The sequence below is a fragment of the Arachis stenosperma genome, chromosome 6 (genome assembly GCF_014773155.1).
Source record: "Arachis stenosperma cultivar V10309 chromosome 6, arast.V10309.gnm1.PFL2, whole genome shotgun sequence".
In the NCBI taxonomy this organism is placed as follows: domain Eukaryota; kingdom Viridiplantae; phylum Streptophyta; class Magnoliopsida; order Fabales; family Fabaceae; genus Arachis; species Arachis stenosperma.
The window spans coordinates 135488757-135510511 of record NC_080382.1 but is presented as its reverse complement, the minus strand read 5'-3'; the positions used below and the strand labels follow the sequence as shown (position 1 = coordinate 135510511).

Sequence of the window (21755 nt, the reverse complement as noted above, 5' to 3'; positions counted from 1 at the left end):
CAAAAAGAGGAAATAGCACAATATCAATCTTCATCCACAATATTCACCTCAATAGTAAAACCAACAAGACCATCTCAATTATAAATAAAGTTACATGCCTTCTACCGTTGCTAGAAAAAAAAATGAAATGTTTCTGCATTGTTAAACCAAATCATCAGTTCATTCAAACCCGTGGAAATTACATAACCATCCTATTGAGAGCAATCACTCAACTGATTCATTAGGGAGAAGAAAATAAAAAATTACATAATCCTCTCTTACAATAAGTATAACATCAGAAGAAGTAAGCAAATCAAGCACAATACCCAACGGGAATATTAACTTTATTATGCCATCATTATTAATATTTTAAAATGGAAAGAAAAAAAAGCTCAGAAATCAAAGCATCGACCCTTACGCTCCCAATCGCCGTACCTGGTGGGCTCGGGCCCTTTGGGACCACCAACCTCACCGGTCTCGTCGTTCACAAGCTCGCCATCTTCATCATCATCGTCGTGTTGTTGTTCTTGTTCTTGTTCTTCGGTTCGCGTGCTTTCCTCTTTGTGAGAAAGGCTCGGTGCGTGTTCTTGTTCGGTAACGGTGTTTTCGCGGGGCTGCTGAGTCGAGTAGGAACAGAGGAGGCGCGAAACTGAGTTGGAAATAGAGCGAGTCAGGGGTTCGGATCTGGTGAGGTAAGGTGCAGGGTTTGGTACCGTGGAGAGCAAGCGAGGGAAAGAGGAGGTGGTCATTGTGCTTGTTGTTCGGATGAAGCGAAACCCTGGAAAGTGGAGAGGGAAGAGGAAGACGAAGGAGGAATTGCGGTTTGTGAAATGTATTTGTCACCGCACTCGCACTCATGTCGTGTCAAGCTATGAAAATTCCACGAGTACTTGTTTCATTACGTTTCCATGTGAAAATGCGCCAGTAAAAACCAATAGGAACACCACGATGAAAACTCACATGAAGCATATATTCTTGTTACGAGGAGGATGGAATACTCTCAATTTTTTTGGTAAAAATTTCAAGTGTAATTAATTTCATTTGAAGTCAATTAAGAGTATTTAGTCAAAATTATTAAATTATTTAATAAATTTTAATTTTTTTAAATTTTTATTTTTTAATTATTTAGTAAAATATAATATTTTATTTTATATTTTTTAAATAAAACTAAAAAAATATATGAAAAAATATTAAATGATAAAAAATTATATTTTATTAAACAATTAAAAAAATTTAAAAAAATTCACTCCCAGAAAACCAATAATTCAAAATTACTAAATAATAATTTAATTAATATATTATATTATTTAATAATTTTAGATGATATTTATTTTTTAGATAATTGTTTGTGTGATTAATTAAATATATGTGTATAATTATTTTATACTAATAATATATTAAAATTAAATTCTATTATTATTGGTATAAATACAAATAATAAATACTTTTATCTCGTTCTATTATATTAAAGTTTTTCGTAAGTATTTAAAATTTGAGTTTAATTTTAAATTTTGATATACTAAGTGTCCAATTATAATTAAATCCTTAAAAGTGTTGATTTTCATTTTTCTCTATGTTGGCTTGATATTACCACACCCTTAGTGGTTATACACAATTTTAAGTAATATCATTTTAAGGTAATTTAACCATATCAACTGTCATGCTTTAATCGATGGATTGAAATTGAAGAACCAAATGGAGGACGACGGATCCAGCCTAACACAAGTTAATACTAGATCATTTTCTCTTATCAAGTTTCGTAGCCCGTGAAGGCGTGAACTCATTTGGACTAGTTTAAAACTTTATACTGTACATTCCATTTATATAACCGTCATCTTTATCAGTTATAAACGAGCTAACCTTCCCAATAATAACACCCTCAAAAGAAAAGTGCCAAGACAAAAATTTTCCTTTCTACATACTGTTGTAAAATAAATGATATATAAAATAAAGATGTATAAATAGAAGACTCTATTATTAATATAATTAGCTCAATAATTATTATATATATATAATAATATTATATATTGTATTGTATATATATATACAAAGATAAGAAAAAGTATTAAAAATAAAGAGAGAGAGATTTGCATTTGATACTATCTCAATATAATAAAGATGGTTAATATTGCTATTAATATTATATGTAAAGAGTAATAGAAAATAGAATTTAAAATACTTATAAAATAAAAGAAGAGAAAGAATTGTAATAGTAATATAAGGAGAAGGGTATTTAATTGTAACATAAAAAGGAATTGATCTCTTATTATTTGGTTGTGTGTAGTAAGAGAAAAGAAACTAAATACTTTAAGAAAGAGAGAGAGAGGGAATATATGAGTTTTTATTGCTGTGTGTTTCTTACTGAGGTTTAACCTCTATTTATACATGCAATGAGATTTATTTTTCCACGTATCATTAAATGCAAGAGTTTTGGTAACATAGCATTTCAGCATGGAAAATATGAGCCACCCATGGTCATTCATTTCATACTTATCGTAACACTCCCCTTGAATGACCATTTAGGATTATGCCTCGTTAAAACCTTACTAAAGAAAACCCAATGGGAAAAACTTTAGTGAAGGAAAAAGAGTACAAAAATCCTTTGTGATGGGGACTGCCTCATTAAAAACCTTGTCGAGGAAAACCCAATGGGAAAAAAACCTGACCAAGGAAAAAAGAGTACAGTCTCCCCCTCTTGCCGACATCATTTAATGTCTCGAAATCGGCGCATCCCAATCTCATGTACCAATCTCTCAAAGGAGGATTTTGGGAGTGACTTTGTGAATAAATCTGCCAAATTGTCACTTGAGCGAATCTGTTGGACATCAATTGTCCCTTGATTTTGAAGGTCATGAGTGAAGAAGAATTTGGGAGAAATATGCTTTGTTCTATCACCTTTGATGTATCCACCCTTAAGTTGAGCAATGCATGCTGTATTATCTTCAAACAGAACAGTTGGAGCTATCTTATGATCAATCAGTCCACATGATGACATAATATATTGAATCAAACTCCTCAGCCAAAAACACTCGCGACTAGCTTCATGAATCGCCAGTATTTCAGCATGATTAGAGGATGTTGCAGCAATTGTCTGTTTCGTGGACCTCCAAGATATAGCTGTACCACCATATGTGAACAGGTATCCTGTTTGAGATCTCCCTTTATGTGGATCAGACAAGTATCCGGCATCTGCATAGCCAACTAGTTGTGACTTGGATCCGTAGGGATAAAACAATCCCATATCAACCGTTCCATGAAGATATCGAAAAATTTGTTTGATTCCACTCCAATGTCTTCTGGTTGGAGAGGAACTATACCTTGCTAATAAATTCACCGCGAATGATATGTCAGGTCGCGTATTATTAGCAAGATACATTAGCGCTCCAATGGCACTAAGATATGGTACTTCAGGACCAAGGATATCTTCATTTTCTTCTTTAGGACGGAATTGATCCTTTTTCACATCCAAAGATCTTACGATCATTGGTGTACTTAATGGATGTGACTTATCCATATAAAATCTCTTCAAGATCTTTTCTGTGTATGTTGTTTGATGAATAAAGATCCCGTCTTTTATATGCTCGATCTGCAGGCCGAGACAAAATTTAGTCTTTCCAAGATCTTTCATCTCAAACTCTTCTTTTAGAGTTTTTATAATTGTTGGAATCTCTTCAGGAGTCCCAATGATATTTAAATCATCAACGTACACAGCAATTATAACGAATCCAGATGCAGATTTCTTTATGAAAACACATGGGCAGATATCATCATTCTTGAATCCGTTTTTGGCCAGATACTCAGTAAGACGATTATACCACATTCGTCCAGATTGCTTTAGACCATATAAAGATCTTTGCAATTTGACTGAGTATAACCCTTGCGAATATTCATTGGATAGTTTAGATATCTTTAATCCTTCAGGGACTTTCATATAGATATCCCGATCTAATGAGCCGTATAAATAGGCTGTTACCACATCCATTAAATGCATATGCAGTTTATGATATGCAGATAAACTGACCAAATAACGCAAAGTTATCGCATCCACTACAGGGGAATACGTTTCTTCATAATCTATACCGGGCCTTTGTGAAAAACCTTGTGCCACAAGTCGGGCTTTATAGCGCACAACTTCATTTTTCTCATTTCGTTTTCTCACAAATACCCACTTATATCCAACAGGTTTTACATCTTCAGGTGTACGGACTACAGGTCCAAAGACTTCACGTTTTGCAAGTGAGTCTAATTCAGCCTTCATGGCTGCTTCCCATTTTGGCCAATCATTTCTTTGTCGACATTCTTCAACTGATCTTGGCTCAAGATCCTTACTTTCATGCATGATATCTAATGCCACATTATATGCAAATATTTCATTGACAATTGTCTTATTTCGGTCCCATTTCTCTCCTGTAAAGACATAATTTATCGAGATCTCGTCATTTTCACAATTTTCAGGTACCTGAACGTCTTCTGGCGTTATATCAAAATTTTGGACAACTGCAGGTGTCTTTACTATGTCTTTTTCAACAGGAATATTATTTACCTCTTTTCTCTTTCGAGGATTTTTGTCTTTGGAACCGACAGGCCTGCCACGCTTCTGGCGTGTATTTGCTTTCGTGGCTATTTGTCCTGCTGGGACATCAATTTGAATTGGGGCATTTTCCGCCCTACCACGCTTCTGGCGTGAATTTGCTTCAGTGGCTACTTGTCCTACTGGGACATCAATTCGAATTGGGGCATTTTCCGCTGGTATATAAGATTTGGTTATCCTCTTTGTATCGGAAAATGCATCAGGCAATTCATTTGCTATTCTTTGCAAATGTATAATCTTTTGAACTTCCAGTTCACATTGTCCTGATCGAGGATCTAAATGCATCAATGATGATGCATTCCAGTTAAGTTCCTTTTCAGGAAGCTTACTCTCTCCCCCTAATGTTGGAAATTTTGATTCATCAAAATGACAATCCGCAAACCGGGCTTTAAACACATCACCAGTTTGTATCTCAAGATACCTCACTATAGAGGGAGAATCATATCCAACATATATCCCCAATTTTCTTTGGGGTCCCATTTTGGTGCGATTAGGTGGTGCAATGGGAACATATATCGCACACCCAAATATTCTTAAATGGGAAACATTTGGCTGCTGGCCAAAAGCTAATTGTATAGGAGAGAATTGATGATAACTCGTTGGTCTCAAACGAATAAGTGCTGCGGCATGTAAAATAGCATGCCCCCAAACCGAGGTTGGGAGATTTGTTCTCATAAGCAAGGGTCTAGCAATTAATTGGAGGCGCTTAATAAGTGATTCTGCTAACCCATTTTGTGTGTGAACATAAGCTACTGGATGTTCAACACTTATTCCATTAGCCATACAATAAGCATCAAAAGCTTGAGAAGTAAATTCACCAGCATTATCAAGACGAATTGCTTTAATTGGATTTTCTGGAAATTGTGCTTTTAATCGAATAATTTGAGCCAGTAATCTCGCAAACGCCAGGTTGCGAGAAGATAATAAGCACACATGTGACCATCTCGAAGATGCATCTATGAGGACCATAAAATATCTAAAAGATCCACATGGTGGATGAATAGGTCCACATATATCACCTTGAATCCTTTCTAGGAATTCAGGGGACTCAAATCCAATCTTTACTGGTGATGGCTTTAAAATTAGCTTTCCCTGAGAACATGCAGCACAACAAAATTCACTAGTTTTAAGAATCTTCTGGTTCTTTAGTGAATGCCCATGAGAGTTTTCAATAATTCTCCTCATCATGGTTGTTCCCGGATGACCCAATCGGTCGTGCCAAGTTATGAATTCATTTGGGCTAGTAAACTTCTGGTTTACAGTGGTATGTGATTCAATTGCACTAATCTTGGTATAATACAACCCAGATGAAAGTGAGGGTAATTTTTCTAATATAACTTTCTTATTTGAATCATGAGTTGTGATATATAAATACTCATGATTTCCCTCATTCATAGTCTCAACATGATATCCATTTCGGCGAATATCTTTGAAACTCAACAAGTTCCTTAGAGACTTGGTAGATAATAGTGCATTATTTATTATAAATTTTGTTCCTCCAGGAAACAAAATTATAGCTCTTCCGGAGCCTTCAATCACATTGCCTGAGCCAATAATAGTATTAACATATTCCTCTTTTGGCACAAGATGGGTAAAATATATATCACTTTTGAGAATAGTGTGCGAACTTGCACTATCCGCAAGGCATACATCTTCATTACATATCCTTGCCATTTTCTTCAAAAACAAATAATAATAAAATGAGTAGTATGCACAGTTAAATTGAATGCTTGATCAGAATTATTTCTCTAAGGAACACTATACATAAAATAATGTCATATACTAAAATTTTATTTTAAAATTTGACACATTTAATAATTTCAAAATTCATAAACATTAAAATTTCATTATTTATGTACATCACATTTGAAACTTAAATACATAGAAAATAAAACTTAACAATAAGTTCTTTACATTATTTATTTACATAAATACTTCACAATCTCACATATTAAACTATCCCATCATTGATCAAATGACCAATATTTCCTTCGAGATCCTCAAAGAAATCAGATACATCATAATGAGTGGTGGAGTTTTCAGCCTCATTTGAAACAAAATTTGTTTCCTTTCCTTTGTCGTTCTTTTTCAAAGACGCCTGATAAAGATCGACTAGGTGCCTTGGGGTACGACAGGTACGAGACCAATGGCCCTTTCCACCACAACGGAAACACTTCTCCTCTGTTGATTTATTTTGCCCGATATTCTTTTCTTTATCCCACTTCTGGTGAGATCCTCTCTTTTGAACATAATTCTTTTTCCTTCCATAATTTTTCTTGTTATTAAAAGCTTGCCATTTACCTCTTCTGGGGTAATGATTTGCCGCATTTACTTCAGGAAATGGGGCGGCGCCAGCTGGGCGCGCTTCATGATTTTTCAATAACAACTCATTGTTGCGTTCTGCAACAAGAAGGCAAGAAATTAACTCAGAATATTTTTTAAACCCTTTCTCTCGATACTGCTGCTGCAGGAGCACATTCGAGGCATGGAAGGTTGAGAAAGTTTTCTCCAACATATCATGATCAGTTATTTTTTCCCCACACAATTTCATTCGTGAGGTGATTCGAAACATTGCAGAATTATATTCATTTATAGATTTAAAATCTTGTAAACGCAAATGCGTCCATTCATATCGGGCCTGAGGAAGTATTACCGTTTTCTGATGATTATACCTTTCTTCAAGGTCTTTCCAAAGATCTGCAGGATCTTTTAATGTGAGATATTCATTTTTCAACCCTTCATCAAGATGACGACGAAGGAAAATCATGGCTTTGGCTTTATCCTTCTGGGATGCATTATTTTCAGCCTTAATGGTATCTCCAAGATCCATTGAATCAAGATGGATTTCAGCATCTAATATCCATGATAAATAATTGTTTCCAGATATATCAAGAGCATTGAATTCAAGATGAGAGAGCTTCGACATAATGAAAATATTACCTGAGTCTTCCTAAAAATTTGATCAGAGTCTCGTGCTGATAACGTGTTGTAAAATAAATGATATATAAAATAAAGATGTATAAATAGAAGACTCTATTATTAATATAATTAGCTCAATAATTATTATATATATATAATAATATTATATGTTGTATTGTATATATATATACAAAGATAAGAAAAAGTATTAAAAATAAAGAGAGAGAGATTTGCATTTGATACTATCTCAATATAATAAAGATGGTTAATATTGCTATTAATATTATATGTAAAGAGTAATAGAAAATAGAATTTAAAATACTTATAAAATAAAAGAAGAGAAAGAATTGTAATAGTAATATAAGGAGAAGGGTATTTAATTGTAACATAAAAAGGAATTGATCTCTTATTATTTGGTTGTGTGTAGTAAGAGAAAAGAAACTAAATACTTTAAGAAAGAGAGAGAGAGGGAATATATGAGTTTTTATTGCTGTGTGTTTCTTACTGAGGTTTAACCTCTATTTATACATGCAATGAGATTTATTTTTCCACGTATCATTAAATGCAAGAGTTTTGGTAACATAGCATTTCAGCATGGAAAATATGAGCCACCCATGGTCATTCATTTCATACTTATCGTAACACATACTACACTCCTTTATTTTTCTCATTGTTTTTCCACTTTGGATCACCAACTTGCCACACAAGAAATTGCCCAAGGTAAAGAACCTTCCTTTTCTTTTTATTCTATGCGCTTTTATTGAGTCATCTGAGAGCACGAAAACTCACGGTAACTTCTTAGGTCATCACTGTGTGTTTGCTACTGTCCTGGTGCTTCTTGTTGAGGTCTTGTTGCCTCTTGACTAGTTCATCCTTACTCCCCACAACTTTGTGCTCTTTTTCCTCTTTAATGAGGTACTTGTCAACTTGTGCCGCGGCTTGTCGTCCCTCTGAAATAGCCCATACCACCAGGGATTGACCCCGGCGACAATCGCCAGCTGCAAACACTCCTTTGACACTGGTTGAGAAGCGACCATAATCAGCCTTGAAATTTGACCGGTTGTCTTGCTCCATACCCAACTTCTTTGCAATTGTCTGAAAAGCAAACAAACACCAAACAAGGTATGATCAGCTACTGAAAGATCAGCATGAAAAGTTCATAACTAATTCACTCACAAAGTAACCAAGCTACTAAGAATACTTACATATTCAGGGCCAAGAAAGCCCATGGCTAGTAAAACTAGGTCAGCTTGAATGATCTCCTCAGTGCCTTCAATTTCTTTAAATTGAAACTTGCCAGTTTGATCCTTCTCCCAACAGACACGTACCAATTCAAGTCCTTTCACCACTCCGTTTTCATCTCCAACAAAACGCTTTGTCAGTACCTCATATGATCTTGGATCTTTCCCGAATTTAGCAGCAGCTTCTTGGTGCCCGTAATCTACACGGAATATGCGAGGCCACTGCAATGTGGAAACATTGTGATCAAACTCAGTTCATGCACAGATCCATTAAAATATCAACCACTCATTTAGCTATTTAGTAATGACAAATGAAGTTTAAGTAAAAGAACATTGTCCAATTCCTCATGTCTACAAAGTACAAAGTAAGAAACATAACAGATATTTGGAAAATCAGTGGATCTAATTTAACCTGAGGCCAAGGGTTTCCTGGGGCTCTTGTGCGAGGTGGCTCAGGAAGAAGTTCGAGATTTATAATGCTACTGCAACCATGACGAATGGATGTCCCTATGCAATCGGTACCAGTGTCACCCCCACCTATGACAACAACTTTCTTGCCCTTGGCAGAAATGTAATTACCATCCTGAAGATTGCTATCAAGCAAGCTCTTAGTGTTCGCATGAAGAAACTCCATGGCAAAATGAACTCCTGAGAGCTCACGTCCAGGCACCGGAAGATCTCTGCACGAAAAAGTAAACTCTTTGAAGCATCCTTCTATAATAAAATTCCTGGTAAACTTCAACCGCAAAAGAAATTGAACTAAAACAAGATATAGAGGACTCCCACTGTGTCTCACCTTGGTTTTGTGGCTCCAACAGCCAAGACAATAGCATCGTTCTCCTCTCGAATCCGATCAAGAGAGTACAAAGGATCACGTCCAACGTTAGCATTCACAACAAAAGTTACTCCTTCCTCAGCCATAAGGTTGACTCGCCGTTGAACTATATCAACTTTGTCAGTTTTCATGTTGGGAACCCCATACATCATAAGCCCTCCAATCCTATCAGCTCGTTCATACACTGTTATTGTATGGCCCATTTTGTTTAGTTGATCAGCAGCTGCTAGACCAGCTGGTCCACTTCCAATAATGGCAACCCTTTTCCTGAAACAGCAGTGGTAACAAGTAACTAGTAGTTCAATATTACTAATCATTTCAATGGGGTTGCAGTTACAACAAAAATGAAACTGAAAGTGTCCAAAAAATACAAACATAGCATACCCAGTTCTCCTAAGTGGAGGTCGTGGCACCATCCAACCTTCCTCAAAAGCCTTATCTATGATGGCACATTCAATGCTTTTAATAGACACCGGATTTTCGATAATACCAAGGACACAAGAACCTTCACAAGGTGCAGGGCACACCCGACCAGTAAATTCAGGAAAGTTATTTGTTTCAAGAAGCCTTTCTAATGCATCCCGCCATCTATTTTGGTACACTAATTCGTTAAACTCTGGTATTTTATTTCCAAGAGGACATCCAGAATTCTCCTGAAATTTTATGCAAATATCTTAGTTTTACAAGCAGCCAAAAGACTTAAAAGGAAAGTTTTAACTTGTAAGTACAACAATGAAAATATTGAATGGCAGACCACACCTGATGACAGAAAGGAGTACCGCAGTCCATGCATCGGGCAGACTGTGTTTTCAAAAGGGGACCAGGCTTCATCTTTTCCATCACCTCCTTCCAATCATTCATCCGAAGATTAGGATCCCGATACTGAACACCCTCACGCTCATATGCAACAAAACCTCGATGTTTAACGGCATCAGTAACCTGAGTTGGCCTCTTGGGTGATACAGCCTGAACATATCAGAGACATTAGCAGAAAATAATGTGCAAAAAGAGATCTAGGAATACATTAAAGAGATGTATTCTATTCATATAGGAACAATAGCAGTATCCCATCTCAGCCCAATGACGATGGACAACTAAGACTTCTAGGCAACCTACTGTAACAGATGAACTTAAGACCCCATTTTCATCTTACCACATTTTAATCTAATATTACAAGGAGGATTTGCACTTGTTTCAAAGATCACCAATTCAAACTTAATAATTTGTTTTGTTCATGAAAAAAGGAAAAAATAACAAAAGGTATACAAGCATTACAAATGAAATATCATAAAGGGGGAAAAAAAAACTTGCAGTTACCTGACTTGGCTTCTCATTCACAGATGAAGTTGCCAGTTTCTTAAGCTCTTCAAATGCATCCTTCTCAACAGCCTGCGCTTCATCATCATCTACTGTATCATTGGAGGTCTGCTCAGACTTCATATTTGCAAGAGCGCGCTTGTACTCCCTTGGGAACACCTTGATGAATTTAGGAAGTAGATTCTCAAAATCAGCAAGAACTTCTTTGGCAAGCATGCTATTTGTGTGCCGTTGATGTTGCTGTATCAACATTCTTAGCGTAATAATATCCTCTTCCTCTTCAACCTTGTCCAAATCTACAAGCTCGGGGTTGCATCGAGATTTGAATTTTCCATCCACATCAAGAACATAAGCAATCCCACCACTCATACCAGCAGCAAAATTTCTACCAGTTTTCCCAAGCACAACGACAGTCCCACCAGTCATGTACTCACATCCATGATCACCAATCCCTTCCACAACTGCCTTAGCCCCGGAGTTACGCACACAAAATCTTTCTGCTGCCATCCCATTGAAATATGCTTCACCACAGGTTGCACCGTACAGCGCCACATTACCAATTACAATGTTCTCCTTAGGGTCAAAGTTGCTTCCTTTTGGAGGATAAACTATAATTTTTCCTCCTGACAATCCTTTACCGACATAGTCGTTGCCATCACCTTCAAGTTCCAAAGTGATTCCAGGACAGAGGAATGCACCAAAGCTCTGGCCAGCACTGCCAGTAAATCTGATATGGATGGTGCCAGTTGGAAGACCAGCTAAGTGGTATCGTTTAGTAACCTCATGGCTAAGCATAGTTCCCACAGCACGGTTTACATTCTGTATTGGAGTTTCAATGTATACTGGGAGACCCTTTTCCAAAGAAGCATTGGACAAACTGATGAGCTTATTATCCAAGGCCATGTCCAAGCCATGATCTTGTTTTTGCATACAGTACTGTGCAGCTCCCGGTCGCAGTTCAGCTGCAGGTCTAAGCAATAGAGAGAGATCAAGGTTTTCCAGTTTCTCATTGCTCTTAACAATTTCCTTATCAACTTCAAGCTTATCTGAACGGCCAACCATCTCATCAACAGTTTTAAACCCAAGGTTAGACATAATTTCTCTCATCTCTTCAGCTACCATGAAAAAGAAGTTAATAACATGCTCAGGTTCTCCGGCAAACTTCTCTCTAAGTACTGGATCTTGGGTAGCAATGCCAACAGGACAGGTGTTCTTGTGACACTTCCGCATCATGATACAGCCAAGAGTAATGAGTGGAGCAGTGCTGAAACCGAACTCTTCTGCTCCAAGAAGAGCAGCTATGGCCACATCTCTTCCTGTTTTGAGTTGGCCATCAGTTTGAAGAACTGTGCGACCACGTAGGTCATTCGCAACCAATGTCTGGTGAGTCTCAGCTAGGCCAAGTTCCCAAGGCAAACCAGCATTCTTTATGCCGGTCCATCTAGATGCCCCTGTACCTCCATCGTGACCTGAGATCAAGACATGGTCCGCATGACCTTTAACAACTCCGCTAGCAATTATCCCCACTCCAGCTTCAGAAACTAACTTCACGCTAATTCGAGCAGATGGGTTGGCATTCTACAGATTAAGAAAAGCAATTAAAGAGCAAGAACTAATAGCAGAAACATTCAGCCTGACTTTACCGTAAGAGAATCTATATACAAACATACCTTTAGATCATAAATCAGTTGCGCAAGGTCTTCGATTGAATAAATATCATGATGGGGAGGTGGACTGATAAGTCCTACTCCAGCAGTTGAATTTCTAGTGACGGCAATGTCTCCTATAACTTTGTGGCCAGGAAGTTCACCTCCCTCACCAGGTTTTGCACCCTGAGGATAAGAATTCGGATGTTAAAACAATACGACCCTTCATTAAGTGAAAAAACTACACTTTTATTTAACCTCACCAAAGGTCATATGTAGGTATCAACTAAAGCAGCAAGAGCACCAGGAGGTGCCTTGAAGTCACAGCGTCATCTGCCATGAATATAAATTCATAAACAATAGAGCCATAACTCCAACAGGATTGTAGCGGCTAGAGACCAGTCGATGAAATTGAGGTATAAGGCAAGAATGGACAAATAACCTTAATACAAATGAACAGATTTCAACAATTACCTGGGCCATCTTTATCTGTAGTTCATCAGCATTAGTAAGGTAGTAACTTGAGACTCCAAATCTTCCACTAGCAACTTGTTTGATGGCACTCCTTTTGGGATTCATTGAACCATCAGGAAGAGGCTCCATACGAGATGGTTGTTCACCGCCCTCACCTATGGCAAATTTGCAGAAAACAAATCATCAGATAAAAAATTACTAATTTTGAGGATGCTAATCCTCACATGAAGGGTGAAAAAACGGGTAACCCCCCCAAAACTTTTCATTAAAAAATTAAGCTAGAAAGCATGTTCATGTGTAAGACACCCTGTTTCGGCATCAGGCTGGCCCTAGCCACTGATGCTTCTTATGTGCCTTGAACTTGAAAAAACAACACTGAACCACACCTCATGATTTATCAAAATAAACTACACTTGGTAAGATGAGAATTGTTGCCTTTTTTAAATGGGGAAAATAAATCAGTGGAAGCTTTTTTAAAAAGAAGTCTAGCAAACCTGTATTTGATTTCCCTCCAAGTTTATTCATAGCCATTGCTAATGTTGTGTGTGCCTCCAATGATATTGACCCATAACTCATGGCCCCAGTGCAAAACCGTTTAACTATTTCACTGGCTGGTTCCACTTGATCAATGGGAATCTTTGTGGATGTCTCTTTGAATTTCAGGATTCCCCGCAAATTGCAAGCTTTATTCAACTCGTGAATGAGCTTAGAATACTGTTTATATGCATCTATACTGTTAGTTCTGGCAGCCTCCTGAAGCTTTGCTATTGCAAGCGGATCATTCAGATGAATTTCACCACCTTTCCTCCAATGATAATCCCCGGGATTGGGCAACGCAACAGCTTCAGCACTTCCAGGAGAGAAAACCCGAGTAGGAAATGCCAATGCATGCAGTTGTAGAGCATCCCGAGCAAGCATCTCAAATGTAGCACCCTCAACTCGACTAGGTGTTCCAGCAAAGCACTTTTCAATCACCTCTGAAGAAAGACCCAGAGCTTCAAAAATCTGAGCACCTTTGTAGGAGGCCAAAGTTGATATTCCCATCTTTGCAAGAACCTTCATCATGCCATAGTTGCTTGCTTTAAAGTACTTCTTGACCAACTCATCTTTTGAGTAGAACTGACCACTTGCTTTAGGTGGGATCCTTCCATCAACTTGGAGTCTCCATATTGCCTCCACAGCCAAATAAGGGCATATAGCATCAGCACCAAAACCGACAAGTGTGCAGAAATGGTGCACTTCACGTGGTTCAGCAGACTCAACTATTAAGGCAACTCTAGTGCGCTCAAGACTTTTAACAAGATGTTGATGAACAGCACCAACGGCCAGGAGGGAGCTCACAGCAACATGTTTCCTCGAGAAAGCTACAGATTAAATCCCACAAAAATACAAATTATAGACAGATAAGTACATGTATAGTAACTCTACACAGTGCAAGGAAAACACGGCAGATAATACCTCTATCAGAAAGAACAAGGGTTGTGTAGCCTTCAGTAATTGCACCATGTGCTTCTGCACATATCCTGTCCAATGCTTCTTCCAATCCTCTCTTACCACATTCCTTTGAGTAAGTTATGTCTATAACTTTGCTCCGCCATCCTCTGTAATTCATCTTTTTAATCGCTTCCATTTGTTCAATGGTCAAAAGGGGACTTTTTAGTGAAAGGCGGTGACATTGTTCCTCTGTTGTTTGTGTCAGATCACCTTCTGGACCAACCATACATTCCATTGAAGTAACTATTTTCTCACGAATAGGATCAATTGGAGGATTTGTCACTTGAGCAAACATTTGCTTGAAGTACTCGAAAGTGAGCTTTTCTCTATTGGACATGACAGCTAATGGAGTATCATTTCCCATCGACCCTAGGGCTTCTACACCATCTTTTGCCATAGGAAGTAATAACATTTCCAATGATTCAACCGTATATCTGCATTAACAGAGCAGAATATAACTTCAAACAAAGTGGAAAAAATGCAGAAAATATTCACAAAGGACGTTGCATACCCAAAAGCTTTCAATGGAGCCAGTAGACCATGAATTCCCATATTTTCCATATCCACATCATCACTAGAGAGCTGTAGTTTATTGTAGATGCAATAGTTAGTCATGCAACATGAAATTTACGAAAAGCTAACATTGGTTGCTCTTTTAAAACTTACCGGAGCCACTCCTGCGATTGTTGGTGGAACTCTTTCAGATTCATCAACAGAATCTACTATGTCTTTGAGTTCAATCTTCTGTCTTTTGAGCCACTCCCCATAGGGCCTTGCCAACGAATACTGTTCCTTTAAGGCATCATCATCAACAACAATGTGCTTATCAAAATCTACCAGAAGCATCATGCCAGGATTTAATCTTCCTTTCCTACACACATCTTCAGGAGGAATGTCTACGACTCCAACTTCACTTGCCATTATAACTCGTCCACTGTGAGTAACATAGAAGCGGCCAGGTCGCAGTCCATTCCTATCCAGTGTAGCTCCAAGATAGTGACCATCAGTAACTGTAATGATATTAGATCAAATTAGTGCCAAATTGTAAACTAGTGTCGAGAGGACATGCACATGAGATAGAATCAGAGTCCAACAAAAAATTTACATGATATAAGAGCTGGTCCATCCCATGGCTCCATGAGAGCTGAATAGTATTCATAAAATGCTTTACGTTGAGGATCCATGTTTTTATCGTTTTGCCATGCCTCAGGAATCATCATCATAACAGCTTCAGGAAGACTTTTTCCAGATTGAACCAAAAACTCAAGAACGCCATCAAAAGCTCCTGGAAAAGAATAACTATCCATTAGATTCAGTATGTAAATATAACCTAGTCGAAAAAATAATATAAAATAAAAAAACACAAATTTAAAATAAAATCAAAAAAATAAAAAGGGAAAAATTTTTCACCTGAATCAGATGAATTTGCATTGACAATGGGCAAAAGCTTCTTTAATTCATCCTCTGTTAAACCAAGTGCCTTGCACTTCAGTAACCCCTCACGCGCCTTCATCCTACAAAATATACCATATTAGCTGATACAATATACATCAATCAGAACAGGAAGAGAACATCCAACACAATACTCAATGCTGCTATGCCCACCCACGACTAGCATCAAGCTTCTTGCACACCATAATGAAACAAAGTATCCTCTTATTTAAAAAATAAGATTGAGAAAAGAAAAAAGTAAGCTAGGTATCCATTAACTCTAACAAACAATACTGAATGGTCAGATCAGCAGCACCGGGACAATACTGCTAGCCAGTTTAAAATCGCATTGCAACATATTATTCATTCATATTTGTAATTTGTCATACCATTAACTAGCATAGTGCAAAAACTATTCAAGGCATACCAGTTGACATTGCCTCTTAGAGTGTTGATCTCTCCATTGTGTCCCAATATTTGCATAGGCTGAGCACGATCCCAGCTAGGGAAGGTATTTGTAGAAAACCGTGAATGTATCTACAGATACGCACAATAAACTTCAGTCTTCATGCAGTGCATACTAGAAACCAAAGTAGAAATTCAAAAATGTTTTCCTCCAGGAACTTCAATACAAGCATATATTGAAGTGCCAGGAAAAATTTCAGAGGCACTATCCACTTTCACCAAAATTATTTTTTCCTCCATCACTTTGAAGATATTGTCTCCAGACCAATTAACGACAGAAAGCATCAGCAGAAACTTTTGCAAACATCATAATCTTGATAATGAACTTTCTTACCAACTCAACCATTGCATTCAATCCAAGTATCCAAACTCAAATAGTAATCAAGGAAGCGGAAGAACTTAAGAGATCATTCAAACCTCAATGCCTCAGAAGTCATTCCCCAACCTTGCATCTCTTCAGTTACTGGTTGTTCCCTTGCTGTTTGTTGGAGTATAGAGTTAGTGGAGAAAGAAGATAGGTTAATGGATAATATATTTACCAGGGCCATGTAGCTCGTAAACCTTTCATTGCCTAGGTCCGCAAAATAATATTCCCTCAGTTGAGCTGGTGTTAGCTGACCTTTGTAAACAACAGTCCTGTACCAAATTTGATAAAAACATGAGAATTTTACTTAGAAAACCTTATGTAATAACAATAATTTGGATCTCAAGAAAATGATGTCGCCTCTTAAACATACCTTGACGAAAGTGAACAGATATAGAAATCAGCAATGCCGTCATTTTGGAGGTTCAAGGCAGATGTAATAGCGGCCATGCTAAGCTTCCTTAATATGTACATCTACAAGGAAAGAGCCAACTGTCAGTAACAAAGACCAAAATCTATTCAAATCTTAAAATACACCATTTATGTATAAATCATTATATTCGCTGGAAATAATTTATCTATCAATTCATTTCCTGGGGAACAACTGCAGTTCAATCAAAATGTTAACAAATTAATGCAAATTTCTTGCTGCCAATTTCAGCATGTAGGCAAGGTACCTGTCTTTCCAAATCAACTTTTGATTGAGCACTTGGAGTAAGAAACACTTGCTCAATCACCGGTTCAGTCTGTACAGCTGATTTGCCCAATCCTGTGTTGTCTGTGGGAACGGAGCGCCAACCAATAACTGAGTGCCCCAGACTCTCCGCAACCTGAACACAAAAACAAAGCACAGATACAAACAACTGTCCATAAGATATAAAATCATGAAAATGCTACTGCTGAAACTCAAACACATAATACAAAATATCACAAAAACACTTCTTGAGTCATTGTTAGCTCGGATTACAGCATGCAGCTACACAGTGAAGGCTGGAAACAGTATATTGTGTGCTAAATCGAAACTAGAGAGAACTCTACAACCACTATCCATCATGAAAATTTTCAGACCAAGATATTTCAGAATTAGATTTACCTTTTGAAATATATTTTTGCTTTCTTTCCTACGAATATCAGATTTAGGCAAGAAAAGCATGCCAACTGCATATTTTCCTTGGGGGGGAAGCTCAAACTCCACAACCTGCATTGAAGCAAAAACATCTTTGAATTGACAAGAACTGCAAACAGTGCAAAGTCTGAATCCCAGATTTTTCCTAATTGTAGTCCTTTAACCAATAAATAAACTTCGATAATGGAGTGAGGGCATTATTTCTTGTATGCACTAACATTTTAAAATATTTTACACTATTCTCCAACCAAATAATTCTATTAATCTATAGTGGATGTAAAAAACAGCTACAGTGGCCTAGTTGCCAATGTGATACTGCATATATTAGATGACAGTACAGGAAAAGTATACGCCGTCAGTAGATCTATACAAATTTCTTCTGCTTAACAAAAAAGCTGTTGAAAGTATTAATCTCAAACTAACTTAAGGAAAAAAGGAGTTCAGAAAAGTGCTAACAAAAACAGGACATAAAGAAATATATTTCATTTTCAATGATTCTTTGATAGAGGAAAAAGACAATTTATTCTCCTCTTCATTAATATTATATTTTCAATTTTAGCCATATGCATCACTGAATCATTTCAAAATATTCCATTTGAGCAAAACTGAAAGAAAGTCCTCTTCCACTTGTATTTTTCAACATGATTATGATACCTAAGAATTTTATGCTTTTCTGTTCAAACCAACACAAGAATAATGTTTATAAACAAGAATCTAATGCAAACATTAAAAAATTTAGATATATCTGGGATTAGTTTTTGTGCAGCTTTATACCATTGTTCAAATCATTCGTTTCAGATTGTAATTGACTCGAACAAAATTTTGTAGCAGCACAATATTTATGATTAAATATATATACAGAACTTTTTTAAATAACAGTTCTCTAATATTAAATTTATTATTCTCCATTACATATTTAAATATATTATTATATGTACAAAAACTATTCTGGTGTCCAAAAACCTTTTTATAAAAGTTTAGATTTAGATTTAGATACTAAAGTTGACATACAGCACAGTGGCAGTTTAAAAAGATATGAATTTAAATTTCTTTAGATCTAAACATAAATGAGTTAACTCGGATTAATGACATAATGTAATGACATCATTTGATTCATATAGCGATCATACCAAGTAAAATAAGGCTTTATGGTTTTTTTATGGAATTTAAATTTCTGTTGAAATAACTATCCACTTTAATACTATTTATGTAATGATTGAACCAAATATAACCAAATTCAATAGTCTTTAGAAAAAAAGCTAATAAAGGCAGCAGTTGTCGACTTGTCGTGTCATCACAAAAAAAAATTCTAAACTTAATACACATTTTTCAAATTATTTATATGTTTTTACTGTGTTACTTAATTACTGTGTCTATCTTATTTGCAAAGACAACAAAATAAGTAATAGAGTACAAAAATATAATTAATCCAATGCAAATATATAAATAATTGAACAATACATATAATTGGAAATATGAAATTTAATTTATTTATTTAAAAAATCCCATAAAAAAAAAACAAAAGGATACTCCTTCACACACTCCCTCATACCACACGCACATAAATGTTGGTCCCGAATAATTTTTGCTTTTATTAAATAAATTAACAATTAGCTCCTAATAAAACAAAAGATTAAATTAACCCATATCTTTTAGAATTTCAGAAAATTTAATTCATATTCCAAATTATTTTTAAAGAAAATTAGAAATAAAACAATTCAGGACTGAATTATTTTTTTGACTAAAAAAAACTCATTTTCCGTACAAAGTGCAAAATTTAGCAAGGACTAGGAGTTTACGGTTACACTTACACATACACCTAATAATAATAATAATAATAATAATAATAATAATAATAATAATAATAATGATAATAATAATAATTTAAAAACAAAAAGTACCTCCTTGTAAAAATCATGAGGCAGAGCCACAAGAATCCCTGCTCCATCACCAGTGTTGGCCTCGCACCCGCAAGCACCTCTATGCGTCATTCTCACCAACATCTCTAACGCATCTGTTACCTGCACACCACACAACACACAATCAAATAAAAAAAAGTTAGTTACATTTTTTTCCAAAATCCGAAACCGTAACCGAAACACGCAAATCAACTTTCTCACAGTTTTGCGGCTACTTTGACCAGACAATTCAGCAACGAACCCAACCCCGCACGAGTCCTTATCCATTTTGGGATCATAGAGCCCCAACGGCTTCTCCGGCACCGCCGAGAATGCGGACCGGACTGTCACCTTCGGTAACCAGCCCGGCCCACCAAACTGCCACAAGCGGATCCTCTCAGACCCGCTTGATCGCAGCCGCGGGCCGAAAAACCTCTTCTTGTCCCCCGGAGCAGAGCATAGTGTGAATGTTTTGCTCCGATTGACGGAGAGGCTCACCAGCCGACCCTGTGGGGAATTGTTGCGTTTTCGAAAACCATTCAGCTGAGGGTTGTTGAGAGACGAGGACGTTAGCGAGAGTGACTTTGACATTTGATTCAATTTATTTTTTTTTTATTGAAGACTTAGATAGTTATCAAGTGGAGTGTTCTACTGTTTACTTATGTTGGAAGAGTTTTAAGTATTTAACTATGTATGGAACTCTTGTTGCTTATGGGAGAAAATATAAAATAAAATAAGTAAAAATGAATGATTGGATTGGATCGGATCAGAGTTTTTTGGCAATATATGTGACAGATTACAGATCTGGGATTAAAGGACCAGATTTAATCGAAGATGAAAATGGTACTTGTATGCGTGAACAAAAAGGAGGGAAGTTGTTAATTGAAGGCTTCTGTTTAATTCTGGACAGGACAGAAGTGAGAAGACCGCTTTGGAAAGAGGCTGAATCGGAAGAAACAGACAGAAAGCAGAAAGGGGAGAAAACAGCGCCGCTTCAAGGAGCTGTTTAGTATTGTGTGAGGGTTCTTTGGTGGAGAGAGGCATAGAGGATGGTTTTATAGAGGGAGAGCGTGGTTTTTTAATTTTTAAATTGGGGTCAATGCTGAATAGTGAATACTGAATACTGAATAGTGAGAGTATGTCTGTGTAGGTGTTGATACTTGAATGGAGAAGCGAAAGGGGTAGGAAGACTGGGGAGTGTGGATCCACCGATCCACCAAGTTCTTGTGACCTTGGATTGAATAAAATATCAAAATAATTCACTAAATTTTCATCGGAAAAAAATAGTAATATTTAAAAATAGGTTAATTTTTTTTATATGAAAAAAATATTGATGTTTTTATTAAAAATAAAATTATTTGGTGTAATTATAAGTAGATGAATTTTATAGGTGGAGAATTAATATATAGGATACGTATTAGACACGTGTTAATATTTTGAGTAATATACAGAACATCTTTTTTACACATCTATAATATTATAATACACTTTAAATATTAATATTTAACTAAAATATCATCTTTATCTCTATATTAAAAATAATTTCGAAAGAAAATAACATTCCTTACATATCTAAGCCTTTTTCATAATTCAATCTAATTAAATTAGTCTACACCTAATAAAAAAATCAGTTTATTAGTGAGAGTATATTAAGCACGCTTTAGCTCCCACTAACACGAACATATACTGTCTTTTTTAATATAAATACCTTATTCTTTTTTGTATTTCTTTTTTTATGTGTTTTTTTTTTCATTATTATTCTTTTGTCGTTGTGTTTTTCTATAATGATGATAAAAAAAAGCAGAAGGAGTTTTAAATTATGTAAAATTAATAAAAAAAAATAACAATAAAATTTTTTAACTATGACACATAAGTTCTTCAATTTTGATACTAAAATTTCTTAATCGTAACATAGTTAAGAGGGTAAAATAAGAATTATAAAAATATAGAAGAAGAAGGAGAGTTTTAAATTATG

The 21755-nt window shown here is 36.2% G+C and overlaps 2 protein-coding genes across 4 annotated transcripts; both read right to left on the bottom strand.

Annotated features, from left to right (window-relative positions):
- Window positions 1–55: 55 nt before the first annotated feature.
- Window positions 56–844, bottom strand: LOC130935034 (uncharacterized). The gene has a single exon (XM_057864579.1). The coding sequence runs from the start codon at window positions 726–728 to the stop codon at window positions 372–374; it is 357 nt and encodes a 118-aa protein (XP_057720562.1). The 5' UTR covers window positions 729–844; the 3' UTR covers window positions 56–371.
- A 7109-nt stretch (window positions 845–7953) lies between these two features.
- Window positions 7954–20795, bottom strand: LOC130935196 (glutamate synthase [NADH], amyloplastic). Of its 3 annotated transcripts, XM_057864800.1 has the most exons (22): window positions 20003–20795; window positions 19784–19903; window positions 17850–17954; window positions 17434–17586; window positions 17130–17230; window positions 16932–17028; window positions 16355–16464; window positions 15907–16010; window positions 15602–15781; window positions 15163–15506; window positions 15008–15078; window positions 14461–14930; window positions 13497–14366; window positions 13003–13157; window positions 12553–12714; window positions 10883–12460; window positions 10325–10531; window positions 9950–10218; window positions 9527–9832; window positions 9143–9410; window positions 8695–8952; window positions 7954–8584 (listed from the first exon to the last, which is right to left on the bottom strand). In XM_057864800.1, exons 1-22 carry the CDS (start codon window positions 20369–20371, stop codon window positions 8288–8290), a joined length of 6594 nt encoding a protein of 2197 aa, XP_057720783.1. In that variant the 5' UTR covers window positions 20372–20795; the 3' UTR covers window positions 7954–8287. The 3 variants fall into 3 exon arrangements, with proteins under 3 accessions (XP_057720783.1, XP_057720785.1, XP_057720784.1); XM_057864802.1 differs by lacking the exons at window positions 17130–17230; window positions 17434–17586; window positions 17850–17954; window positions 19784–19903; window positions 20003–20795 and adding an exon at window positions 16810–16870 and having other exon boundaries at window positions 16954–17028; XM_057864801.1 differs by lacking the exons at window positions 16932–17028; window positions 17130–17230; window positions 17434–17586; ... (1 more) ...; window positions 19784–19903; window positions 20003–20795 and adding an exon at window positions 16727–16829.
- Between the last annotated feature and the right edge of the window lie 960 nt (window positions 20796–21755).

Coding starts and splice junctions, on each gene's coding strand:
- LOC130935034 (XM_057864579.1), bottom strand. CDS start 728: ATGACCACCTCCTCTTTCCCTCGCTTGCTCTCCACGGTACCAAACCCT.
- LOC130935196 (XM_057864800.1), bottom strand. CDS start 20,371: ATGTCAAAGTCACTCTCGCTAACGTCCTCGTCTCTCAACAACCCTCAG. Junction 19,904..20,002: donor GTCAAAGTAGCCGCAAAACT/GTGAGAAAGTTG, acceptor TGTGGTGTGCAG/GTAACAGATGCGTTAGAGAT. Junction 14,367..14,460: donor CCTTGTTCTTTCTGATAGAG/GTATTATCTGCC, acceptor TTTAATCTGTAG/CTTTCTCGAGGAAACATGTT.